Here is a 25,938-nt window from a genome sequence, read left to right on the forward strand (position 1 = left end):
CAACATCACAGTGTTGCAAGGGCAGGTGAGACCTTTTAGCCATCTGAGCAAGCCAAGAGGCTATACCCACACCAAAACCTGCAAGGCAACCAAAAAGCCGAATTACGGTCTCCAGCCTGCTTGAGTCACAGTAAATACCATCGGCCCGCTGACAAAGGCTATGTGAAAGCCAAGCTGGAATCGGGCACGGCTGGTGACTGATGTTTGTCACTGGCGATGGTGGCTGGGGAACCCTTCAGGAGAGCGGCGGGCGTGAGGGGCGGCAGTGACCCCGCTCTCACCTGTACTGCCCAGGGACGGCTTTACTGAGCGCAGCTTTCCTCAGCTCTCCACACACACACGTTCTTCTCCGTGACGAACAAGCCCAGGCAGCAGCGAGCCGAGCCTGGCACGCCGGGCTCCGGGCCAGGGCAGCTCTGCCCTAACATGGCACTCGCTGCCGCCCGGGGCGGCCCCAGGCCCGTCCCTCAGCGGCGCCGCCGGCGGCCGGTCCCGCTTGCCCAGAGCAAGGGCTCGGCCCGCCCTGGGCCGGCGCTGAGGGCCGAGAGCGGCTCAAGCACGGCCAGCTGGAAATGGCGCCTTCCAGGCCCCCCTCCCCGGCGGGCGCGGCCGCCGCAGCTGTCCCCGGCCGCTCTGGGAATCGCGGCTGCTTTCCTCCGCTATGGCTCCCGTGAGAGGGCTCCGCCCTGGGCCTCGCCCTGTCCCTCCCGGGAAAAGCTCTCGCCCAGCTACCATCGGGTAGCAGCCGTCCGTCCTTGCCCGCGGTGACGGGTGGCACGGCCGCCCCTCGCTGTGCGCGGCTCCGTGGGACGGGGTCCCGCCGCCTCCCGCACTTGGTGAGGAGCGGTCACTCCTCCGAGAGGCTCAGCCCAGACAGAAGGCGGGGGTCGCCCGGGGAGCGGGCTGAACGCCCGGCCGCTGGCATCCCGTACGTGGGCTCGGCCCGCCCTGTCCGGGGGCCGGTGGGGGCAGCGCTGCGGAGATCGGCCCCGGCCGCGGGGGACGGCGGGCCGAGCGCCCCCGAGGAGGGCCGGGCGGCGGCGCGCCTGGATGCCCGCCCGAGTGGGGACGGGCGGGGAAAGTTTCTCCTGTGCGCGCCCCGTCCGTCCGTCCCTCCCTCCGCGCCCGCACACTCTCGCCGACACACACACGCTCACACCCCTCTCCCGCCGCCAGCGGCCGGGGGGCACTTTTGAAAGCCCTTCTGGTTCCACACCCAGCCGCCGCTGACATCATTCCCGCAGGAGGGCGGGCGGAGGCACCGCCGCCGCCGCCAGACGGTCGCAGCCCCGGAGAGCTGCCCGCCGGCCCGCGCCCGTGAGTAGCCTCGGCCGGGCGGGGGGCGCGGGGGGAGCGGGGCGGCGGCGGGGGGAGCGGGCGGCTTCGCCGGCGGGGGAGGAAGAGACCCGTCAGAAATGGGGAAAAATTAAAAGCATGCGTTTGTTTACTACGAAGCACATTTCATTTGGGTGGCTGCGGTGCTGCGCCGTCACTGGCCTGGCCGGAGAGAGCGGTCCCTGTCCCGTCGAGCCCCGGCCCCGCTCTTCGCCCCGGGCCTCCGGGAGCGGGACGGGGCGGGCCGAGGGGCTCCTCGCCAGTGAGTCCAGGCTGGGCCAAGGCAGCAGAAAGTTCGCGTTCTTCACGGGATAGTTTCTTTCTGTTCTTTTCTCTAATGAACTCTCAGCGGAGTTCGCGTGTGTTGCAGTAACGCTGTAGCAGCTCTTGGCAGCTCCCCCCCCGACAGTAGAAGGAAAATACACTTAGATGTAATTCAGTGCAGATTTCGGTTTATGAAGTTCTGGCCAGCATTAAACGTTTTTCTGTTTGAGTCCAACTGCAGTTTCATCACGGGTGGTTTTTATCTATAGGTAGTGCCCCATTTACATCTGGGATGTTGTGTGCCAGATAGTGGACAGGCAGCTCTCAGTATCGTGGGTTGTCTGCAACTTTGAGTATTGAATTTGAGAGGTCAGCTCCTTGTTTGGACATTTCTAAGAAGAACAGTACATTGCTATCTGTTCCTCAGCAGGCTTATCCACGACTTGTTCTTACCCACAGAATGCTGCCATCAAGAAACCTGCAGTTCAGCCTCTCTTTCAATTTATTGGCAGGAATACTTTGTTCACATGGTACATGAAGGTCTTTTTATATTTCTCTCCTCACAGCAGTTGGGAATAGTATGTAAATGATCAGTAATTATTGCTATAGAGCATCTTAGTAGTATCCTCTGACTTGATACAAGGCTGTGAAGAAACCCACTAAATAGCTGTGAAATCCACACTGAATTATTTTGGCGTTTTCTTTAGGAACTTTGGAAATAAATAGCTATGGTTGGCTCATCATCAGAAAAACAAAATGTTTTTTTTCCTCTTTTTCTTCATTTATTTGCAGACTCTGTATATACAGTGCTGATGTGTTAGCTATATAAAATAAGCCTTCTTGCCTGCCTGAGCAGATTTTTTTTCCTATCAAATAAAAATAGTCTATAGTGACTCTTTCATCCAGACCTCCTCTTGGATGTTGAAGACTTTGCTGTCTATGTAGTTCAGGAAAGAGCTGTGAGGCTGGGCTGCTGGGACTGAGGTGCCAGGTGGCTGCAGGTGTGGCAGGCAGGAATCCACACAAATGGTAGGGGACTATTGGGCATGAGTTTCACTGCGGGGAGAAACGGGAATTGCAGTTTGCTGCACAGTCCAGCAAACTTTTTGTAAGAGAGTGTGTGACAAATGCCATCCTAAGGAATGCAGCTGGGGTACAGGTACTTGCCACAGCTGGTGAAATCAAAGTGGGAGTGGAAACAAAAGCATGTGGTAAACATGGCTACCAGAAGCTGATATGACTTTATTCAGCATAAGATTTAAGGACTTCACCTTTGCTTCAAAGACATTGAAAGGAGGAACTCTTGCTGTTCTCTGAACCTCCTTGTGAACTTGTAGAGTTGAGTTAGGAAATAGACTGTTGGGATACCTGAGGGAAGATTCATCCTCTGTGCTGAATAAAGATGTGTACAGATTGTATCACGTCAGCTGCGTGGCTGACAGGGATGTTACCAGGTACCTGTCTGCCCAGCCAGGAATCCAGGAATTGCTCTACCAGTAGCCATCAACATTAACTGGAGCTGAAATGCAGCAATACCATGAAGACTCTTCATGCTGATCAGTTTCTTGTTAGTATGCTCATTTGGGAAGAAAAATGGTGTGTTAATATAATTTCAGATAAAAAAAAACCCATCCAATCAGTAGACAAGACACTACTGGTGTTGTATTCTTTGTTTGTGGTCTGGAAAGACTTCTATCATAAACATACAAACAGTGTTGATTATGCTGTGGATTTGCCAGTGAGGAAAAACAGTTAGTTTTATTTGGTTACACAGATTAAAAACCTTGTTAATAAAGGAAGTTGTTCAACAGACTAAGCAGGTCAAGACTGAAGGCTGCTGCAACATTATTATCTTAGACAAAGAATCTATCTCAGTTCATAGATGCTGGAGTTATTGTTGCTGGCCAACATTGTTTAGAAGAAATGAACATCTCTATCTTACACCCACTTTCAGTAATACACTTGACCCCTCTTGATTTATTAGCATCTCCTGCTTCACAGTTACCTTGTGTCTGTCTTTTTCTTCTATTATTATGGCTTTTATTTTGTTGTCTTGTTTGTCTCAAGGTTGTTTCCCAACTCAGGTTTGACATTCCTTCAGTGATTAGAAGAATGTTGTACTGATGAGTCCCATATGGGTATTTAGAGAAGCAAGACCTTCCTCTACTTTTGCTAAGTATATTAGGTGTAGGCTGTCTCCTTTCATAATGTAGTTTCCTTGTAATTTAAAAATGAGATCAGTGGAAGCACAAGGAGACTCTTCCCTTTTCACTTGAATATATTTTGATTTTCCACTGTCACTTCACATTCGATTTGTGTCCTGAGCATCATGTAAGACATGATATCCCCACATAAATCAGGACAATAATGTGTTTAATTAAAGAGATAAGTAGGTCTCTGGGGACAAGGTCTTTCATACTGCTAGCTGGCAGATGTACTTTCCAGGTCCTCCTCCATGTTCCTGTTGGAAGAAGACCCAGCAGAATGAGGCACTGTATTATACAGGAACTAATAAGAAAGATATTTACTCTGAGGTGAAACAAACACTGTATGTAAAATCCATGTGAAACTTCAGCACAGCCAAATTTGAAAGTAGAAAGGAATGCACAGCTTTTATTGAAATCACATTGGTCTCAGAGGGAATGCAGGGGGAACATAAGCACAGCACTAAGGAATTCCATTCATGGAGCTGTTCAGTGTTTGTTAGGGTTTGCTTGTTTTTTGGATGCTCAAAGCAAACCATGATCTTTGCAGTGGAGTTTCAGTTTTTGCTAAAAATTCTACTGTTTTAGAGAGTAGATAATTTTGTAAAATATACCTCAAAATGTCAGGTGATGCTTATGACTTCATAATTATGATGCTTATCTTCATTAGGAAGATAAGCATCATAATTATTAGCAAATACATCTTGCTGGGTGAGACTCAAGAAAAAGCCTGATGGCCTGAATTCATCCATCAAAGGAATTATTATATCTCCACTGAATGGGGAAAATGTAATTACACCTTTTTATTTTGCTGGTGAAGTTTCATGGGCAGGTTTAATGATGGTATGTGCATGCCAGGTGAAGCCTCATAATTTGGGTGTGACCTTAAAATACAACCCTCTGGCTGTGTAGAGATCTTCACAGGAGTCTGTAGGTGGAGCAGAAAGTGGACTGACTCAAATACCCCTTAGAGATGGCTATAGGATATATATTTATGGTTTGCTTCACTGATTCTTAAACACTGTGCTATGTTTGGGATTGCATGGGCCGCAAACAGCTGAGGTGGGCAGTAGGAACACTCCCTCAGCTGTGTAATGCAGGTGTTCAGTATCCTGAAATAGATCCAAATTCTGGCCTTCTTCCAGACAAAAGGAGGCCTTCCAAGGGCCTGGATGTCTCTGCTGAGGTGCATGGGCTCTGCACACTCACCTGTTCTCCAGGGCTTGCAGTGCTCAGTCCACTGAAGAACAAACCTGCTGCTTAGTTCCAAAGCAGAAACAAACCCAAGTCCAGAGCCTGCAGAACAGTCTGTGAACAACTGAGGGGCTCTGGCTGAGCCTGCCCATCTGTCAGGGTGCTTGGTGTACCCTTACCTGGCCCTGTGGCTGTGCAGTAACCCAGGCACTGTCCAGCCTGGTCAAGGTGCAGCTGCAGGGTAGGGCAAGGTGACCCGAGGGCTGAGGGGACTGGGCTGTTCCCATAGAGCAGCCTGTGTAGAGGAGCTGTGCACTGAGTGTGCTCAAACAAGGCAGGGAAATCCTTCTTCCTGGATTTGTAGAGTCCACATGGCAGCTTTAATGGCACCGATTACAAATTATGGTGTAAAAATTGCATTCTGGAGGTAGGCAGAGTATTCAGTGTAATCCTGTACTACAGTGTTGCTGTCAAACAAAGTAGTAGTTGTGGAGAGTTTAAGCTTTTTGTTTTATAACCAACTGTTGTACCACCAATAGAAATGTGTTTTCACACTCTTGATAGATGATGTGTAAACTCTGAAATAACTAAAACCAAAATTTCTCAACACAGAGCTAGTCAAATCCAAATCAAAACAAGCAGTTTGAAAACTTTACAACAGTGAATGCAACACATTTAATTGCTAGCAATTTCCACAGAGCATCTGCCAAAGTAAAAACAATATCAGCTTTTATTTCTACAGAATTAAATGCACTGCTTTCAATCTGGAAAGACAGACCTTTTCTGCCTTTGTTTGTTGGTTAATTAGGTGGAACATCATAAATCACTTGAGCTGTTCTGTTGTATCTGGAATAATGTCTGGATAAGCAGCATTCTGTAGTCAGTAAAGCCCAGGGTCTGAGGTTCACTCAGAACTATGTTAATTTCTAGTCAATGCTGCAGGTGTGCTTTTTAAAAAATCTTTTCATTGACTGAGGACACATTTTATCTGTCAAACTGATATAAAGGTCTCGTATTTTACTTGGTCTGTCACTCCCTGCCCAGCCAAGGTATTGAGCAGAGGCACCCTCGACACTGAAATGTGTCCACACAGTGATTGAGCAGGGGTGAGGCCAGGCCACACCTCAGTTCAGCTGTTTGTTTCAGGAGCAGGTTCCCGGGAGGGTTCCCATAGCTTGAATAGCTTACTGGAACAGCCCCGTGTCATTGTCCCAGTCCATGGAGCCAGAGGCAGGGCTGTGCCAGCAGGCTGCAAAGGGCTCTGTGCTTGCTGACCCCTGCCCTGGGGGGCTGGCAGGCAGTGGTGGCCCTTAGGTCACCCTCAGACAAGGGGCTCAGGCTGTGCTCACTCTTGGAAGCTCTGCTGCCCACCTGAGAAACAAAAGATGCCTCCGAGCTGGCTGTGTCACGGTCAGCACGGTGTCACTGCACTGCCCACCAGCCTGCACTGCTGCCAGCAGCCCCTGGAGCCTGGCAGGGAGCTCAGCCCAGTGCCAAGGGCATGGGTATCATGCAAAAAGCCTGTTGTGAAATGCACCTCAGTGAAGCTGTTGAGAGGCTTCACAGGACAGCAGAGCTGCAGGGTCCTCTCAGGACAGCGGGTCTGCCGCCCTGCTAGCACAGTCCCTGCATCACGGAAATCCTTTTGTGGAGCTTTCCTGTGCTGTGGTGATTGTAAGGCTGTTCCAGAATGTGATAGCTCTAGGAGTTGTAATTTACATCCTAAATGTGCTCACACCTGATTTATAGCCATATATTTTCATCTCTAAGTTAAACAGTTCTTTTTCCTTCCATGTGTTTACCTTTACCTGCAAGCAAGTACATCCCCATTCTGTCTTGATCTTTGAAAATGAGCAAGTGAGAATGAGAGGTCTTGTTAAGCTTAGGAAAAAACAAGTTTTAAGTACATCTAGACCAGCTTGATTGTTAAGAAGGTTTTAATGTACACCACAGCTTTGTTTACATTGAAGTAGTATCTGGTGCCCAACAAGCAAACTGGCTGAACAGAGAGCATGCATTGAACACCTGAAATGATGCGTGCTTTCTTTAATTTTCTAAGAATACAGTTAAGCTCTACCCATACATACTTAAGTTACAAACATTTTATAACACGTTTTGCACATACCTTTGTGAAAGCTGACAGAATACTTTTATGTTTTGCAAGAAACCAGAAACTGCAATACACAAGCAGTTACTTCTTTCAAATTACTGCTGGGTTTTCTCAAACAATGTTTGCCCTTTGAGAAATCCCTTGAACCATGGGGTGTCTTTGATTAAAGACTGTTTTGTTAGCATTTGCCAAAGGCATATGATGCTCAGCGTAAACTGAAGGTGGAAGAGTGGATGACTATGATGGGAATCAGAGATTAATTGCAACCCTTTTAGGTATTATTTAGTAATATGTCAGCCTACCTTACACCACTGTGGGTTGTGTTGGGATTAGATGCAGATATAGAACATCTTAAGTATGAGACTATTATTATCTAGTATAAAAGTACAGTTACAACAAAAAGTGCTTTAGGGAAACACAAGAATGTGTAAAAGATTTACTTTTGAGGATGGTGTGATTTGTGCTGTTGGAGGAGGAAAAACAATCTCTTTCTGCTGACCACACAAAACCATCTAAAAAGCAGTTTTGAGAAGATGAAGTCTTAAAGAATTTTATTCAAATATGTCTGTGTAGGCAGCTGACTTCTGTACCTGCTAAACTGTCTTCTCAGCATATAGTGGCTAGTAACGTCTCTTCCAGAAGAGACATCTATCTTGAAGTTTTTAAGCTGCAGGCTATTTTTTAGGATTTTCAGGTAAGCTGTCACGAGGCTCATTTTCCTGGTTAGTGACACTTCCCCACCCTACAACAGGGCATTGTGTCCCTGTGTTCCCATAGCTGGTTTTCTTCTGCTGAGTCTGCCCACAAAGGCTTCATGGCTGAGTGACTTTCCTCAGCAGTGCACACAGCAGGGCCATAGTGAAAGGAGTGGTAGGGCAAGTCTAAACCCAGTCCAAACTTGTTTGCAAATAAATGACTGACAGTTACAGAAGTGGCAGCAATGCTGGCATCCCTAGGTCAAAATTTTATTGAAAGCATTCCTAAGATATTAGAAACATCTGCTTCTTTTGGTCTCCATACTCAAAGCTAGCATGTTGCATTTTTGCTGCAATTTGCTTCTTGGTTTTGTTTGGAAATGTATGGAACAGCAGGGTTAGAATTTCCTAGACTTTAGAGTGCTGGCTTGGTAGCATAGATCTTATGAGGAGGACAGGGTGAGACGGGAGGAAATCTGCCAGACCTGCCTGTAATCACAGTCTCTTTCATTTTTGGTAACTAGGTGGGGTTTCTGAAGAGGAGACCAGATTTAGTGTTTATGAAGTTGTTTGAGGAAGAGCTGAAAGGGTGCTTGAGCATCCCCTCACACACAGGTGATAGGGAGACCAGGGAAAGGAGCTTGTTTGCTCCAAGTCTGCTGCTGCTCAGGCAGTCCCACCAGTACCAGCAGGATGGACAGACACCCAAACACAGTAAAAGCAGTTATAGTTTTATTAAGCTATAAGTGTACATTTGTACTAGTTGTGGTGCACACAAAGAGCAGACCTCAGGGCTTTGGTTGCAAGGCACGATTTTCTGAAAGAAAACTGAAAAAAAACCTAGGTCATACTGTGTCTTGTGAGTTTCTCTCCAATCTCGTGTGTTTCACTATCAAAACACAACAAGCTGGCTCCTGTGATTATGCTGGAGGTTGCTGGGTCTTAACACAGCCTGCTGCAAAGGCACCAATAAATCTAGAACTGACAGGATGACCCTACTTTATTTTGCCATTGTGTTAGAAAAGCCATACATGTTGTCATTCAAACTGAGCTCTAGAAAAGAGAGTGGATTCGTTTTTTTGTATTGATTTTTTTTTTTTTTTGCCTTCATACAGTGGTTGGGTGCAGGGAGCTTTGATTCATTTCCTTCTGATTTCCTTGCTTTGTGAGGAAGGACTTAGAAAAGCAGGTGGAAGTGAAAAGCTCTCTTCCTTCCACGTAAACTAGGTAGCACAAAGAGCTGTGCCTTGAGCGTGTTCTCAATTAGGCAAACAAAAAGAGCTGACGGTCTCTGTGCCATCTAGGGGCTCACAGGACACATAGCCCTCTTGATTCCAAAGCCAGCATGAAGCAGGGAATGTTATTTCATGTAGAACACACATTGTTCTTCATGCTTAGCTTTACAGCAGGAAGAAATTGGGTGGGAGCCCATGTGCTGTGTAGACTGTTACTCGTACTTTGCATTTCCCTCCTGGGTCCCCATTCAGTATTGTAGAGGTGTAGTCAGAGCCATCCAGCACTTCTTGCAGGTCTCCACACTGCCTGCAGAGACTGGTTGAAGAAGGACATTCAGTTTCTGTATTGACTATTAGCTGGGTAACACCTGGGCATGAAAACAGGTCACAATTTGAATGTACACTTGAAGAGTGTTGGTGTTCCCAACTGTCTCAGACAGAAGAAATAAAGAAATGGGAGTAAATTGCTTCAACTGGTGTAATTATCCTCTTGGTATTACATTTCCTGATTTTCTCGTCCTTTATGTTGTTTGATATTTCGGCATTAGAGGACTGTTGAAATCCTCAAAGCTCTTGCTGGCTTGGGAGAAAGTCTGCTCTCTGAACTTTACTTTTGGTTCCACTTCTGAGAATCACACAAGAAAAAAAGAACCCTTCATACCTGATAAAAGAAAAAAGAGAAGAAAGTTAACAGTATCAGTCTGTTCTTCATAAACCAGGGAATTTTGTACATGTTTAGAGACAATGGTGCAGGCAAAATGTGAGCCAGCTTCTGAGTTCTCACATGTCATGAGACACCATGAGATGTGGCACAAGAACTCTGAGCAAAAATACGTAAATCCAAACAACTTATGATGCATCACAAGATGACAGATTTCTCATGCTACAAGTATACAAACTTCTTCTTATAAATTCACATTTTCAGACTTAATTATAGCACTGAGGGGCAGAAGAATTGATAATTAAGGTTTGCTTTGATTCAGTTTTACACCAGTGACCTCAAGAAAGTTCAGCTAAACTGAATGCTTATTGATGGCCCAAAGACCTGCTGTTCTTGTTGCAATGAAACATCTCAGTGCAGAGAGCTGCAGGTATGGTAGCTTGTTTAGCAGGATCCTCTGCCCCTTGTTTTGGGTGTGTCTTTTCAGCTCTCTAAATGTGGGTGTTGAGAGTCTGCACACCTCCTGCCTCAGTCTGTGCAGAGCAGGAGCTGTTCTGCAGAGATTTCACTGTGTTTCTAAGGGTATGAACCAGGATTGTCTGTGTGGACTCAGATGAAGATGATAAAAACCCCTGACTGATCTTAGGGAGTGAGGGCAGCAGCCAGTGTTGGAGGGTAAGCTTCAGCCTTTCCAATGCAAATGAGCCCAGGACAAACACACTGCACCATGTACTGCTGGTTGCAAAAATTGAGTATACACAAACATGAGAAAGAGCCTGGCAGCAGAGTTCAACTGCATGGGAAGAAAGGAAAGCGTTTGCTGTGGAGATGACATCTGGGTTGGAAAGCAGTGATAAAACTTCTGTTAAGAACTGTCAAAGACTATTTCCATTTTTGCTTGCTTGCTGTACTAAAAAACTTAAATAGTCATGTTTCTTTATACTGATGGACATAAAAGATAAACTTTATCCTGGAGATAAACTGAGGCCTTTCTGCAGGGGATGTATTTTTGTGTGTGATATGACATAGGGAGACAACCCAGTTTTGAAACGCTACAGTTCAGAAATGTTGGAAACCCTGGCCTAGGTACCTTACTTTACTGTGAAATTCTGTGATGGTTGTAGTGTTTTATCTTGTATAAACATACTTGTCTCTGCATGTCCAGGAGATTATAGCAGAGGCCCTTCTTAGCCACTTCTTCTAAAGCTCATCAGGCTCTTTGCCATGGCAAGTGCAAACTACTGCAAATGCAGACTTCCAAAAGTCTGCATTGCTGAGGAGGTTCAAGAGAAGTGTGACTGCTGCATTTATCCTCCCCATGTAAAATGGAGTAGCACTTGGAGCATTACTTCTGCACTGATTGAAAAAAAAAATAGTGTTGCTCTAACTGGCCTTTTATTTTATTGTGTTTTGTGTAAGTATCCTGCAACTTAACAGCATTTGTGGGAAACTTTATTACCACAGCAAATCTGGATGTGTTCAGTGGGATTCCTATAACTTACTCTTTCTAGATCCAGTGGCAGTCGGCACTTGTAGCTCAGCAGTATCTGTCCACTCTGCCTTACACCACACCATATGAAGTGGTATTAACTGCTTAGCCTTGCAATTGAAGGAATTTATGTTGACATCCAAAGTCATCCTTACTGTAACCCCCAAATCTGTTTTTAATGACACATGTGATGAGCTAAGTCAAATATTATGTTCTCTTCTGTCAGAGCTTTGCTGGAGGTTAGTACAGGGAGGTTCCTGAAATAGCTGCAGATTGACAGGAGAGCTGAGCTGGAAGGAGCCTCTGGAGGTCTCTGCTGCAGACTCTGGCTCCAAGCAGGGGGTTAGATCAGGACGTTCTGGGCCTTGCTTCAGTTGAGTCAGGAAGATGTCCAAGAATGGAGATCCCACAGCCTCATGGGCCCTGTTCCAGTACTTAATCATGCTCATTGAATATAATTAATACTTTTTTCACAATTGGAATATTCCTTGTTGCAACTTGTAACCGTTGCCTGTAGTCTTTTCATCACGTACTTCTGAGAAGGGTGGCTCCATCATTGTAAGTGTAGTGTGTCCAAAAAGCTTTTCTCATATATTTGTCTGTGTGTGTAAAAACTATTAAAAGAATTCAAGCCACTTTGGGGAATGATGGGCAATATCTGTTGCATCATCCCAGCCTTCATCCATGCCTAAAGGCAGTGTACTTTAAATTCATGAACACCTTGACCTGAGAGCATGGTGTGTTTCAGCTGCAAGTAAGAGAAGGTGAAAAATCACTCTGTCCAGGAAGCAGTTAATGGTAAATAAGAAAAGGAGTACAGCTAGTGTGCAGAACAGGATGTTACCAAAGTGTTTGGTTAGTGATACATTAGTGAAATAAGAATTCTGAACGTGATGCAAACAGTGCTCTGTAGCTGTGTCCTTCCCTTGCTCACAGGGAGAGGAGAGGAGCTGCCTGATGCTAGGAGAGGTTCCCAGGCAGGCTGTCCTCAGAGGATTGGGGAAGGAAGAGCTCCTTGCTGAAGCAGTGGGAGAATCTTGAGTCTGCACTGTAAGGTTTTGAATTCCAGCTTTGTGTGGAGTGGAGAAGGACTAGTAAATCTTTCTGAGAGATGAAATCCAGAATTTCTGCCTAGAGAGGGATGCAGATTCTGTAGTAGCATCTGCAATGTTGCTGGCTGCATCTTGGAAGAGGGGAGCTGCTCTTTGCTTCCTGCCTACAAATCACAGAGAGTTTCTCTGGAAAACCCTCCTCTCTTCATTATTCCTTGTGCAGGCTGGGGTGAACCACAGAAACTCCTGGGTCTCCATGGGAAGGGAAAGTTTGTAGGAGTGATTGAAGTCTGTGCACTTCTGGGATCCTGCTCAGGCATGACAGATTGGATAACCAGTTCTTGTTGTCTTTTCCTGGTATTAATTACTTGGAAATGGTCTGTCTCCTTCTTTTCCCCCAGTGTATTTAATTCCTGTCTCCATGTGTCATTGTTTAGCACTGTGTGCACAGAAGTTGTAGCAGCTTGTGAAGGGAGCAGTTGCCAGCAAGGCAGGAGGAGGAATCTAAAGATGATTGTTAGGAAGGGTCTTCAAAAAAGAAATGTCAAAATGTCAGACCCATCAGACCTTTCTTATTGTCCATTTTTTTTAGAGATGAAACAAAAATCTCTTTCATTTAATCTTGGCTTTATTTGGGTAAAACAAAAAATGTCTTCTTCTTACCAGCCATACATATTTATCTGTCCTGTCTGAAACACTTCTCTTTATGGCTGAAAACAGTAAAACAAAACCATTCATTTGACTGAAGATAAAGTGTGTTCTTCTGTGCTGGCAAGTCTTGCTTTTGCAAGATTGGTTTTAATTAGGCTACATTTTTTGGTCTCTCTTACTTTATGTTACTTCATGTAATAAGATGAAATTTTATTGTTATTCTTAAAATAATACTGAGTACAATTTGGTTCTCTCTCCTTATATGGCAGATGATTGTTGCATTATTGAATGCTTAGATACCATCTGTGCAAGAAATGAACCTCAGAAAAAAACCAACCACAAGACAAGAGGGTGCTGTGCAAAGACTGGTATATATCACAATGAAAAATATTTTTGTGTGGCATTCTACAAACCCACAAAATATCTTCTTTTCCTTTCTTCTTCCTTTCATTCAAGGAAGGCTTGATAGAGAACCATGAATGACATTTCTAGAAGTGGAACTGGATTCAGAGGACCTTGAGTCCTACAGTAGAATCACCTCATTGGAGGCAACTCCCACTTTCTGTTCTTCATTGTGGCTGGGAAGGCAGAGTTTAACAGTGAGGAAATAGGAAGGAATACTCACTAGAGTAGCTGCATTTCCTATTTTAGGGTTTGACTTGTCTTTCCCATTCAGTCATTCTAATTAGATAGGGATATAAGGCTGTCCCCTTATTTTTCAAAAAAGCACTTCAATGCTCTTTGCCTTTGAGCTTGTTATAACTCTGTACTGCAGTGGAGATGGAGAGGATTATTCTGGAGCTCCTGGTCTCTATTCGCTCAGTTATTATGCTGTCAATTATCTTTTTGTTAAAGTTTTGCAGAGTAGTTATTATTTGCCCTGATGAGTGCCAATGGAGCTGCTTTAAAAATGCTGTCAGAGTAGTCCTTTTCTTTGGTTAAATTATTCATATGGCTCATGATTCCAGTAAATGGCAGTAGGAGAGAGGGGATTAGACATGAAAAAAAGAATGGAAGTCTTAAAATTCCTAACTGCCCTTTCTTCTGTGTTATGTGAGTGGCATCATTTGACATCAGAGAATGTGTCCAAAGCAAAGGGAGAAAGATGCATTAATGTACTGATGAGTGACAGCATGCAGATGATGCACATAGTGGTGCATCTTAACTGCAAAGATCTGCAAGACTGCAGATTCCTTATAGCATACATTAATTGGCAAGAATTTCTGGCGAAGAAAAATAGATATGTCAAGCATTTGCATTTTTCTGTGTATTAGTAGCAGTAGTTTTTCCTAACCTGTTTGTTATGTGCCCACAGATTTCCTGGGGATTCCAGTTAAGTACAGGTTCTGATTCTCTTGTATGTATTTTTTTTCATGTGAGAGGTGACATTGCAATAGGTGGGTTAAATAAGGTATGAAGGTAGTAGGTAGCCCACAGAGAGTATTAAGTGAACATAAAATAGCTAACTGGATTATTATGAAACTAATGGGTTTATTCAGCCCTACCAGTAGGAGCAATACATTGAAGAAAATAGTAGTGCTTAGTCATTATCAATGGATAAAACTTATAACTGTATGAACAGAGGACATGAGGCCTAAGGTACAACATAGGTGTTACTAAATCTAGGAGGTAGTTCTTGGTGCACTTAATTTTGTTCTATAAGCATTCTTTTGAAATCTAGTTCTTCCTTCTTTGGAAGGATGGTTGGAATAAGACCTTACTGCAGTAAGTGGGAATATTTTCATCACTGCACAGAGGCAGTGTAATTTGAAATGCACTTCCCTAAAAGCCAATGTGAAGGAGTTTTCCATCCTTGCACACAGAATGAAACTTCTTTGTGTGTTTATTCACTGCGGCCATCACGCTGGAAGGTTGCAAAATGCAGCTTTTGGCTTCATTTCAAGTTGTGATTCATTTTAACACCCGTGATGCCAGTTAAGTATCTGCAGAGATAGAACAAGTGCTGTGGACTCCAGCTGCATCTGATGCTGTGGTCTCTAACAGCACCAGAAGTGCAGGTTGATCCACTGGCAGCTCTTAAAGATTGTTCATATACTTTCTTATGTTCAACAGATTTATCTCAGCCTAAAGCCTCCCCAGAGCAAGGATGCTGATTCTCCTGGCCTTCATTATCGTGTTTCACATAACCTCAGCAGCACTGCTGTTCATCTCAACTATCGACAATGTAAGTGTCATTTCTTCTCCTTGGCTCTCAAACACACTGGAATTTCTTTGCTTCATAAAAATTGAGGTTTTCTTCTCTAGTCTTCAGCTTGCTTACTGAGAGGACCTAAGTTTGTTAGGCACACTGGTGTCCTAAGACCTTTCTGTAACAAAAATGCCTTGGGTGTGCATGTTGCTGGTGGATAAGGCTGTCCATGGTATCATGTTGTAGGCTCAAGGCAGCAGATTCTCTCCCCTGGGAGAGACTTGGCCATGGAGAATATTTACAGGGTGGAGCCCTGGGATTTGATTCAGCTGGACGTGAAGCAGAGAGGGAAGGGAAGATCCACTGTCCTTTTGTGTCAAGTACCTAAAGTCAAACAGCTGGTGATTAATGTGTGGGGATAATTTCAGTCAAGATGTGCTTTGCCTCACAAGTGTTTGTCCAAGATGCCCAGTTAAATACTGAGAAACACCATGAATGTATGTGTGTCCATTAAGTTGAAGTAGCTTCAGCACAAAGCTTTAGAATATTTTATGTTGCGTTGTTTCAAAATTTCTGTTTTAATTTTGTGATCAAAAAGAATTTACCCTCCAATATTTATATCTAGCTTTTAATGGAATTCTCCATTTTCCAAAACAGCCCACTATCCTGATCAGAAGTCTGTGCACTGGAATCTGTCTATGAGGTCTGATGTATGTACAGGCTTTTGATATTAGAAAATCTGCTGCTGAAAGTACTGTTTAGTGAAGACCATGCTCCAAGTGAAATTTTGTATTACTCACAACTTTTTATTGCAGAAGTGTACAAACTCAGGTGTTACATTTTAGTCAGCTGGTTGATTGTTCCATGGAAGTACATCATTATTTGAGCACTGGAGCAGGTTGTCTTACCCTGCTTTTTTGAATATTTAGAAAGAAAAGACAGTGGGCAAAGCAACCTAATCTTATTTCAAATCTGCTGCACACAACCCAAATTATTACAGAAATAAAAGCCTATGCACTCTGTGTCATTAGCTACCTTTGAACATTTAAAAACTTGAAATGTACAACCATCTTTTGTTAGATTTTATATTATGTATCTCTATATTATATAGAGCTCAGAGCTGAAAAATAACATATTGAACTGGGACTGAAAAATCCAAATGAATGTCATTCTGAGAAAGTAATTCTTTTTCTTAAAACACAGTATTCTGTTTATCCATATGCCTACTACCATAGTATATTATAGTTTTAACTGCAGTATTGTTTGCAAAGCTGCACAGTAAGCTCTGAGCCTTCTGGAATGTCTATTTAAGCAGCAGCTCCTACCAGGAATCATATTTAAAAGTCTCATTTTGTGCAGCTCTAGTCAAAACAAAGGCCTGGGTAGCTATTGGAATGGGAATGGGTTTCCTGAGGAAATGCCACTTGTGGAGTGCTTGTCATTTTCCAGGCTACTGTAAAAATCTGCTCAGATGCTGCAGAACCATTTTGCCTTGAATGTTAAACCTCAAAATAGAAATACCACAGGAGGATGTAAATTTGTCAGCCATTACCAGACAGATGCCATAATGTACCTCAGCACAGCTGCATTGCATTGAGATTAATCATTTCAGTGGCAGGAACCAGAACATCTATAAAGGACTTCTGTTTCACAGGTGATGCTATTCCTTGCAAATTAGCAAGTGCTGTTCCTTCAAAGAGGTGTGCATCCTAAACAGGGTCTGGGTGAATAAAGCACATCTTGTCTAGGTGTCTCAAGGAGTAGTGAGTAATCACTGACTATACAACATTTCTGCCCAAACAGTGGAAATCCCTGGTGCTTTGGGATGTTTAAGATGCTGTTACCTACTTCACAGAGGTCTAAAAAGAGAATGATGTGTGGATAATTATATACCCTGTATTCTGAAATGCCATGAGATGTCACATTTCATTTGAGTGGTTAAGTATCAAAAATGAACAGAAAATTGTTACAGCTGGTGTATCTAATCAGGGGACACTTGGACAACAAAGGTGTTTTGTGGGTTTTGTTTGTTTTTTCTCCCTGTAAGAGCCCTTTACTTTTATTTTGCAGGCCTGGTGGGTGGGAGATAACTTTTCTGCAGATGTCTGGAGAGTGTGTATCACGAATACGAGCACCTGTATGGCTATCACTGATGAGTTCAATGGTGAGTGTCCCTCCATCCCTGTGTCTGTGTTCCTTCAGCAGATCTGCTGAAACTGCTATGAAATTTACAGGGGCCCAGCCTGGCTACAGTGGCTGCAGATTTACACAGAGCAGCTGCACATGGTTAAAAAGGTATTGGTTACTTTAGCTCCCAGTGATGGACAAGATGAAAAACCTGAATGAGAGGAAACTCTAGTGCCAAGGGTGCATATCATGTCTGGTTACACCTTCCTGAACAGAGCTGTCTCCAGCTCTGCTGGGAGGCTGGGGTCTGCATTTGGAAGCTGTTTGGGGACAGCTGGCAGTTTCACTGTGCTTCTAGGACATTGATGGCAGCAAAGGGTGGGGTGTGGCAGAAGTCTCTTCAGTGTTTTCACTCAGTTTGATGAGAAGCTTTTTAATACCAAGCTGGCTGTAGTAATACCAAGGAAGCAGAGGAGAATCAGCCTCTGCAATGCACACACAACTGCTTTGCTGTATCTGCTGAACTCCTGCTTACAGAACACGGCTCTGCCCCTTTACTCCTTGCAGGAGAAGGCAAAGAGAGAAATGATTTTTAATCAAGGCTGCTTTGTTTTTGCAGAGTATCAATCAATTCAGGCTGTTCAGGCCACCATGATCCTGTCTACGATTCTCTGCTGTGTGGCATTTCTGGTTTTCATTCTTCAACTCTTCCGTCTAAAGCAAGGAGAAAGATTTGTGTTAACATCTGTTATCCAGCTCCTGTCATGTGAGTGATTTTTTCAATGCTTTTGACTTTAATGATATTTTCATGAATGTAGGAAAGCAGGAGAAGGTTTCAAAAAGACCAAGCTGCATGAGAACTCTATAGTGCTCCTGAGGCCATAGCTTATCCTTCATAATTGTTTAAAGAGTGAGCTGTACCATTCTGTAATATATAGACAGTTAAAACATGGATTCCATCACTGCTCAGGATAAAGTAATTTAAACTTTGAAGGGAAAGAATTTGAGATGCTGAACTTCTTGAGGACACTAAATAACTCTCTAATTGTTACAGGCAAGCACTCACTTCTTTTTTTTGTCAGTCGTAAAAACTACCCAGATGTTCAGAATCATTTTCTGTTCACTGCAAATGACATAGATACAGAACAGCACTTCAAATTTATAGCCTGCCAAATAAACTGAAAATATGTCCTGAAATACTTCCAGGTTAGTTTGAGGATGGAAAAAGAGGATCTGCAAAGAAAGGACATTGGTGGAAGCAGCTGACAGAAGAGACAGTGAATAGATGTGTGTACTGATAATGTTTTAAGATGCTGACCTTTATTATTTTCTTCCTCCTGCAGGTCTGTGTGTTATGATTGCAGCTTCCATTTACACAGACAGGCATGAAGAACTGCACCAGAGCCATGGATATGTAATGGAAGTTTCCAAAGGCCAATATGGCTATTCCTTTGTCTTAGCCTGGATTGCCTTTGCCTTTACCCTGATCAGTGGAGTGATGTACTTAGTATTAAGGAAGCGTAAATAAATGTCAGCACTTAGTTATTTCTGTCACTGCAGTACAAAACCAAATTCCAGTAACCATTTTGTATATAATCATTTACATGGTTTTGTAGTAAAGGTATTGTTTCTCTAAAAATGTACTGTGTTCTTGATATGAAACAGAATTAAAAAAAAAAAAAAGAAGGCAGGTGAAATGAAATGCCTGGCACCTCCAGGTCAGGGGTTGGAGCAAGACAGAGCCAAGTTGTTTCTTTACATATTTCATCATCATAAATTGTTTTCCTTTATTAGACATTAACAGTATGTTCCTGGCCTCTAGTAGATTACAAATAAAGCCCGTGCAAATTAATTTGTAAGCAATATACTAATTATATTCCTGGACCAGATATCCCTTTGAAATATGTTAAATAGAAGGGTGTGTAACAAAACAAGGCCCAGATGACAGTGAAAAAGCAAACACTTCTAAAGCCCAGAGCTGCACTCAGAGCGTCTGCCCTGGCTCAGGACCAGTGTTCTGCTCTGTATAATGTGCAGTAAGTGTCATCAAGTTTTTATTAAAACCACTTGCTTTGCAAAAGTAAACAAGCCCTTTTTGTACTCCAGCAAATGTTTCTCTTGATTGTGTTTCACATTTGATTTAAGCACACAGAGCCTTTAGTGGGAGCACTTATCAGCCAATTCCCTGTTCAGCCTGTGCCCAGCACAGCTGGGGCAGTGAGGAGCTCCCCACCCCAGCCCTGGATCCCTTAGCCTTGGGCAGCCTTCCTGGGAGGGAGAAAAGAGAAACAGAAAAGCATTACTGGGCCTACATCTGCAGATTTCTAAGCAGACTAGTGATCAAGCAATGCCAAATTTAGGTTTTTACAGCCTAACTCAACATGTTTATTACACTGGGATTTTATCATGTAGTGATTTCATGGTTAATGTGTCCTGTGCAAAAGCATTCCCTGAGTCTGCCCATTGGGAAATTGGCCTTTAAAAATTGATTTTAAATTCCTTTGTGGATTTTACTGGAACTAAACACTGCTACTAACCAGATCAGAGTGCAATTGCTATGCTTACGAATTTTAGGATAGGTTTCAAGATAAAATGACTTGGTGGTTTTTATTTTTCAGTAATTTTGTGAGCTAAATCTTTGCTCTAATACCAGGCTTAACTGCCAAGCAGTGTAATACTGGATTTGGCTGATGGTGATTCTGGAGATCAGTGTGGAGAACGAATGAAGCAGCCTGTCCTGGTTAGTCACTGTACTTTGATGCTTAAGTACAGATTTGACATTTGAAAAGCTCTAACCATTTATTTATTTATTTCATATTCTCTACAGCTGGCCCAATACAGAGGCAGTAAAAAAGTAAATAGGTTTTGAATGAGGTATTAAAGGAGAACAAGTTCAGTATCATAAGGCAGTGTAGCTCTACTGAGATTAATAATTACTACATTAGACATCAGATAATGAAATTTTATCTGTTTTCTTCAGATTTATCCTTGATTTATCACAGAGTAAAAGTTCAGGTGCATAGCTTTTTAGGAACTGTCTCCAGCATGAGTGACAGGTCATGTAGTTCCATCTTCATTCCTTCAGCATCCTATAATGCTTTGGCATGTGCTGCTTGTCTTTCAGGAGCAAAGAAATCCCAATAAGACTGGTAAAAAATTAGGATGAGCAAGCAGGACATCACAGTAAAAGTAATAATAATAGTTAAAAACCCACATCAGTTTGAAGAAAAGGGATTCTTCCCAATCTAGCATCATGCTAGTATTTCATCAGGTTTTTTTCCTCTTAGTGAGAGTGCTCTGAATTTCAAGAATTATTACCCTACTTTTTAAAAAAGTGTTTCTATAATTTGCTGAATACATTTCAGGTTCAAAACCTGAGTTTTTGCTAGCAAACAGAATTTGTCTTAAATAAATAGATGCAGGTTTAAGGATGAAAGTAGATAGGCTGTTAGCTAGGCATTCTGTTACTTTTATTAAAACATTAAATAAGGGAAATTTTTAAGCAAATACAGATTAAAGCTCTAATATCTAGACGACAGTCCCTGAAGAATTCTAAGTTAAGCTTTTTATGCCACTGACTTGCAGAGATGCTTCAGTTTCTTGCCTTGATAATGCTCAGGTCATTTGTAGAGCAAATATTTAAAAACAAGATGTAGATATATATGAACACAGTTTAATTCCACAGTAAAGCTCTTTCCCTTTAATAAAGTGAAAAGCACACACACAACAAATACTCTGATGCACAACTCCTCCACTTGTGTACAAACACCAGCACGTGCATGATGCCACACAGAAGAGATGGGAATGTTCTGCACAAGTGAACAAACCAGTCTGAACTAGAGTTTGAGCAGAACAAACATATTTTAGGGGTTTTTTTCCTACCTTATATGCCTTTAAAATATACCATTTTCTATACTCTATATATTCTGAAAATGTACATGAAAATAAAGTTAAAACAAATTCTTGTACTGTATTAGTAAACTCAATACATTTAGCAATCTGACCTTTTCTTTAAGCTTGGGATATATTTACACGATGTTGGATGAGAAATAGTTGAGTTTTTGTGTGAACAGGTAAAATTAAATTCTTCCTGCCTGTAAGTAGAACCAGAAGCTGATTATTTTGTCCTTTGTTGAAGACCTTTCAGGGTAAGCAGAGAAAATATTAGTGTATTGAACTTTTAAATGTATGGTGTCAAGAGAATGTCTTGAGTAATGCAAGATCCACTGATGCTCTGAGGAGTTATTACCTATAAGGTTTTTTTTTATTTTCCATCATTTGCAGAAACAATCATATATTTTAAGATGAGGTTGAGTGCCTTGACTGGATGAAGCAAATAATGTAAGCAACAAGCCAGTGACTTCTCTATCTGCTCCAGTCCAAGCTTTGGATTTGCAAATCACACAGCACACTTGGGTTTGTACAGATCCATTCAAAACACTCCCCCAACTCCACAGAAATAATTTCCCAAACCCCATAAAAATTCTCCTTTGTAATCATAATGAATAAAAGGAAAAAGTCCCAATTGTTAAAATATTCACTATCAGCTGTGAACCTACCTTTATGTTTTTCACCTAGCAAGTAATCATCTGCAGCACAGGAAACAAGCTTGGAAAAACAATCTATAATATTTATGTCAAGATAATTTTTTTTTAATGTTTGCTTTTATTTATGTATTCTGTTCAGAATAAGAGCTGGGCATTACTTTGCTATACTGTATCTTTGAAAAGTATTGTACTGTGCAGCTTAGACATTAACTAGCTTTTTACCCCAGCTACATCAACATTAATTTTATGTGGTTCTTAATGTGTTCAAAATAATGGAGGGACTGCTTGACTTGTTCTGTTCTTCAGCATTGTGGAAGTTTGTGCCACTTAGCTAAACAGACCAAAGAAAAGAATTCTTCCTGTAATTCCTAAAGACAGGAATAAGTTGAGCCACTACTTTTCCAAACACTAATGACAGCTAAAAATGCTAAAACCATTGAAATAAAATAATGACATTGAAAATTTTATTATATTTTTCATTTCTTTTATAGGTGCAATAATCCCTTCTGAAGTAATAAGATGAAAGAAAATTAAATGTGGAAGTAAAGTAATTTTTAAAAGAAGACTTCCATTTTCAAGGCTGTAGAATCAAGCTTATAAAACTAATGGAGTAACATAACAGACTGTGACAAGTAAGAAACATGAAGTTAATACTGTCAATAATGCTTTGACATGAAACCACTGCAAGTAAGGGTAGTACTTACCAGCAGTAGCAGACACTTGGTAAGGTACTCTGAGTGTCTTAAAGGGTTTTTTAAGCAGTTATAGATTGCATTATCACCAAATGGTCTAGAACATCCAAATGATCTCATTGAATGAGAAGATCCACCAAATAACTCCTTTGGGGATGATAACCTGTGATAAAGAGCTAGGCACTGGAAGTGGCAATGCCTTTATTTGCCTGTTTTCTTCCACACTGAAGCAGAATTACTACGAAGGTTTTAATGGAACAGACACAGGTGATAACTGCATAGGGAAGCACATTTGGATCAGTTTCTGTAAGGGTCCCTGACCCTTGCATTTTGTCATGAGCCTCTTTTAGTTTTGAGATTCTGAGAAGGTCTTTGAACCCTTCAGGAAGCACTGCACAAAGAAGGATCCTTGGCAAGATGTGGATGCCTGGAGGCAGACTGGCTATTGCCGGAAAGTCTAGGCACTGGGACAAAGCCAGTTAGTGCACCAACAAAAATAAACCACTCACACTACTTTATAGTCATACTAATTTAACTTCATTTAAATCTAGAAATCTTCATTTAAATCTATAAGCTGAATTGCTGCTGTCTGTACAGTTTCCAGACTAAGAGCACTGGCCCAGACTTCCTGACATTCATGAAATCACATTCAGCATCTTGTTGGCCTTTGGGTTCTGTCTGTCCAGTCAGGTTTGCCCAAGGCAGAAAACCCTCCTGACACACTGGCAGTAGGAACTTAGCATCACCTTGTGCTATCAAAAGGAGGGCTGAGGAAATTCCATTGCATTCAGAGGGTATTTGTTTATCTTGGATCACTACTGCACTTACTGAATTTCTAAGGAAAATGTTCTTTTTAATCCTTCCAGAAAAATTTAGCCAAAATGTCAAAAAGCTGTGCATGTATGCAGTTACTTACTTTTAAGACAGGTTTGCGTTGCACAGATGAGTAAAACTGCAGATGCCTTAATGAAATTAAACTGCTGTAATAAATGTCAGCAAGTATCAAACAATGCCAGTGATACCCAAACTATATCATACGGTGCAGGTTTAGGTCTGTATTACTGCTGCTGCTTGAGAAGAAAGTTTTTGTTCCATTTTTCTTCAAAAACCTGCAATAGTGAAACTTTCTAACAAAGCTTGTGCTGCTGTCATAAATGCTAAAGTTCGGAAAACTTCATTTAAACCAAGCAGGCAAATATTGTTACAAAGGAAGGGGTAGGAATATCGTGTGTGCACTGATTCACTGACTCAATTTTCTTAGTATATTATCAGCAAGAAGTAAAAAATGTGCCATATTGAGAAGTTTTTTTAATATTACTTTAGACATTTTTGTTTTCTTTTTAGTACAAAAATCTTAGGTCTAAAGTATCACTATTGAAGACTTATATATGCTTTGGAAATTAAAAGCCTGAAAGCTCTTAGGGTAAAAGTTTAAATCCTTTTGTCAAATTATGCTTTTACACATTTTTAGGCTTGACAGATTTGGAGGGGGAGGGAGGAAAAGGAAGGAAAAGACAAAGTAGAGGAAAAAGAAGATAAAAGGGGAAGGACGGCTGGAAAAGGTTTTGGGGCTAGGGGTTTCTGTATGTTTATTTCTGACGATGGTGTCTCTTGGCGTTCCTCACTTGCTTCTATAGAAAAATGTTTTACTGTCCCAATCCCGTTCCAATGGAGCCTCCTGGTGGCCAAAGAGGAGCCTCCGTCAAAGCCCAGCTTGTCACTGTTCCTTTCCCTTGGCAAGGTCTTTAAAAAGCTGAACTTCCCATCCAGTCCTGAACATCCTGCAGTGTGCACAGTTTAAAAAGTGGCTCAGCTTGGGCCGTGAAAGGTGCAATTCTATGTACAGTGTAAAATCTCGTGTCGTTTTCCTCAGTGGCCATTAAACACTATTTTTTAAATAGGTGTTTTAAAGATTTTTTTAAAAAACACACAGATTTTATAAGCATGTATCAGTAGAAGTTGGGCTGACTTCTCATCTTTGCATGGTTGTTTCCTCATCTCTGGCCTCTGGAGGGAGGTAAAAGCACTTGTGTCTCCTCAGGGTCCTGACCTGAGGTCAGACTTTGCTTCTGTCTCCCTTAGCAATTGAGTTCAGAGTAGTAGTGCAGTTTTGCAGGGAATGCCCTGATTATTTCAATTTTGTTCACGTAGGGTCAGTTCTTAAAGCACTGATTGCATGTATATATAAGATGCCTTTCAAAGGAGAGGAAACCAGAAGCTCTGCTCCACATGAATTTTGATGCCTGCTGAGACCATTGTGATCTGAATCTGCTCCCAGAAGCTCTGGAGAGGTGATAGGAGTGCTTTGGGTTCTCCCTGGAGGTGCTTCATTGCCTGCTAGAGTGATCAGATCCCTGTATCTGGGCAGCATTTGCTGGGGCAGCTGTAGAAGAACCAGAAAAGAAGGAATTTTGGCCCAGCACTCTGCCCACTGCCCAGAGGCAGAAATTCTCTGGAAGGATGGGGTGTGAGAGTGGGCTGAGCAGACTGAGCACCTCCAGGCTCTCTTCTTTTCTCCCAGAGCCCTGAGGTGTTGTTTGTCCCACGGCTGTTCTCACTTCAGCAGAAGTGAAGCTGCCAAAGGTCTGCTGGGATAATGTAGGGGGATAGAATATAAGAAAATAAAGATAGTGTAGAAAGGAATCTCACCCCTAAGGAGCTGCAGCTGGGCCAATTATCAAAGATTAGGAACAGGCCTGACTTTAACAGGCCACAGGTGTAAGCAATGAGAAGAAGATGCTATAAAAGAGTGGGGTGGCTGGGTGAGAAGGCAACAGGAGTCAGTGGCTGCTTTGTGAAGAAGAAAGAGTCAGTGCTCTGAGGAGCTGCCCACAAGAAACACCAAGAAGGTTTGGAACTTTTGTGATAAGGAGGTAATAGTATGGAACCCCTGCACTAAGATGACAACTGGAAAATGTACTTTGGGTTGCTCACTTTTGCTTTTTGGTTCATAATATTTTAGCATAATGCTCTATCTTCTGGACAAGAGGTGACATTTAACAGGCTTAGAATGTCTCATTAAATTGTGAGTCCTAGTCAACATTTTATTAGAGAAATTTCTTTGCCACTTATCTGCTTTGTCTTGCTTCCTTTCCTGCTATAGGTTGGTTTTTGATTCTCATAGCCAAACATTTTTTTGCTCTTTTTCAAGAGGCCTTTTAAAATATAGGGAATCTTTTCTTTCTTTCTTTTTTTTTTTTTTCAATATGACCTCTCTACCCAAGAGTTTTAATGATTGCAGTTTTAAAAAGTGCCAGAGTTTTGAATTTGCATTAGTCAGGAAGCAGATGATTGTCAGTTTCCACAGTTCAGAAAGTCACACAATGTGAAAGAGGAAGCAAAAGCAAGCATAGCTGAAAATGTAGATGTAGGCTATCAGTTAATGAGTGAGTCAGTGCTACCCTTCTTAAAGGACCAAATCCCAATGTTTTCACCATTTTTGTAGTGAAAATTTCAGCTCTGATTATGTTTTAAACAAAGGTTCTGAAGTTGGGGTTTAAAGTAATTTTTATGAAGTTAGAATGCTCCTCAGA

The 25,938-nt window shown here is 42.3% G+C and overlaps 1 protein-coding gene across 1 annotated transcript; it reads left to right on the forward strand.

Moving 5' to 3' along the window:
* The first annotated feature begins 1,126 nt into the window (after positions 1-1,126).
* On the forward strand, positions 1,127-22,180 carry EMP2 (epithelial membrane protein 2). The gene is made up of 5 exons (XM_036392795.1): positions 1,127-1,317; positions 14,964-15,075; positions 17,110-17,203; positions 17,786-17,932; positions 18,510-22,180. The coding sequence occupies exons 2-5, from the start codon at positions 14,998-15,000 to the stop codon at positions 18,692-18,694; spliced, it is 504 nt and encodes a 167-aa protein (XP_036248688.1). The 5' UTR covers positions 1,127-1,317; positions 14,964-14,997; the 3' UTR covers positions 18,695-22,180.
* The last annotated feature ends 3,758 nt before the right edge of the window (positions 22,181-25,938 follow it).

Source organism: Molothrus ater, chromosome 16, assembly GCF_012460135.2.
Source record: "Molothrus ater isolate BHLD 08-10-18 breed brown headed cowbird chromosome 16, BPBGC_Mater_1.1, whole genome shotgun sequence".
NCBI classification, from domain to species: Eukaryota; Metazoa; Chordata; class Aves; order Passeriformes; family Icteridae; genus Molothrus; species Molothrus ater.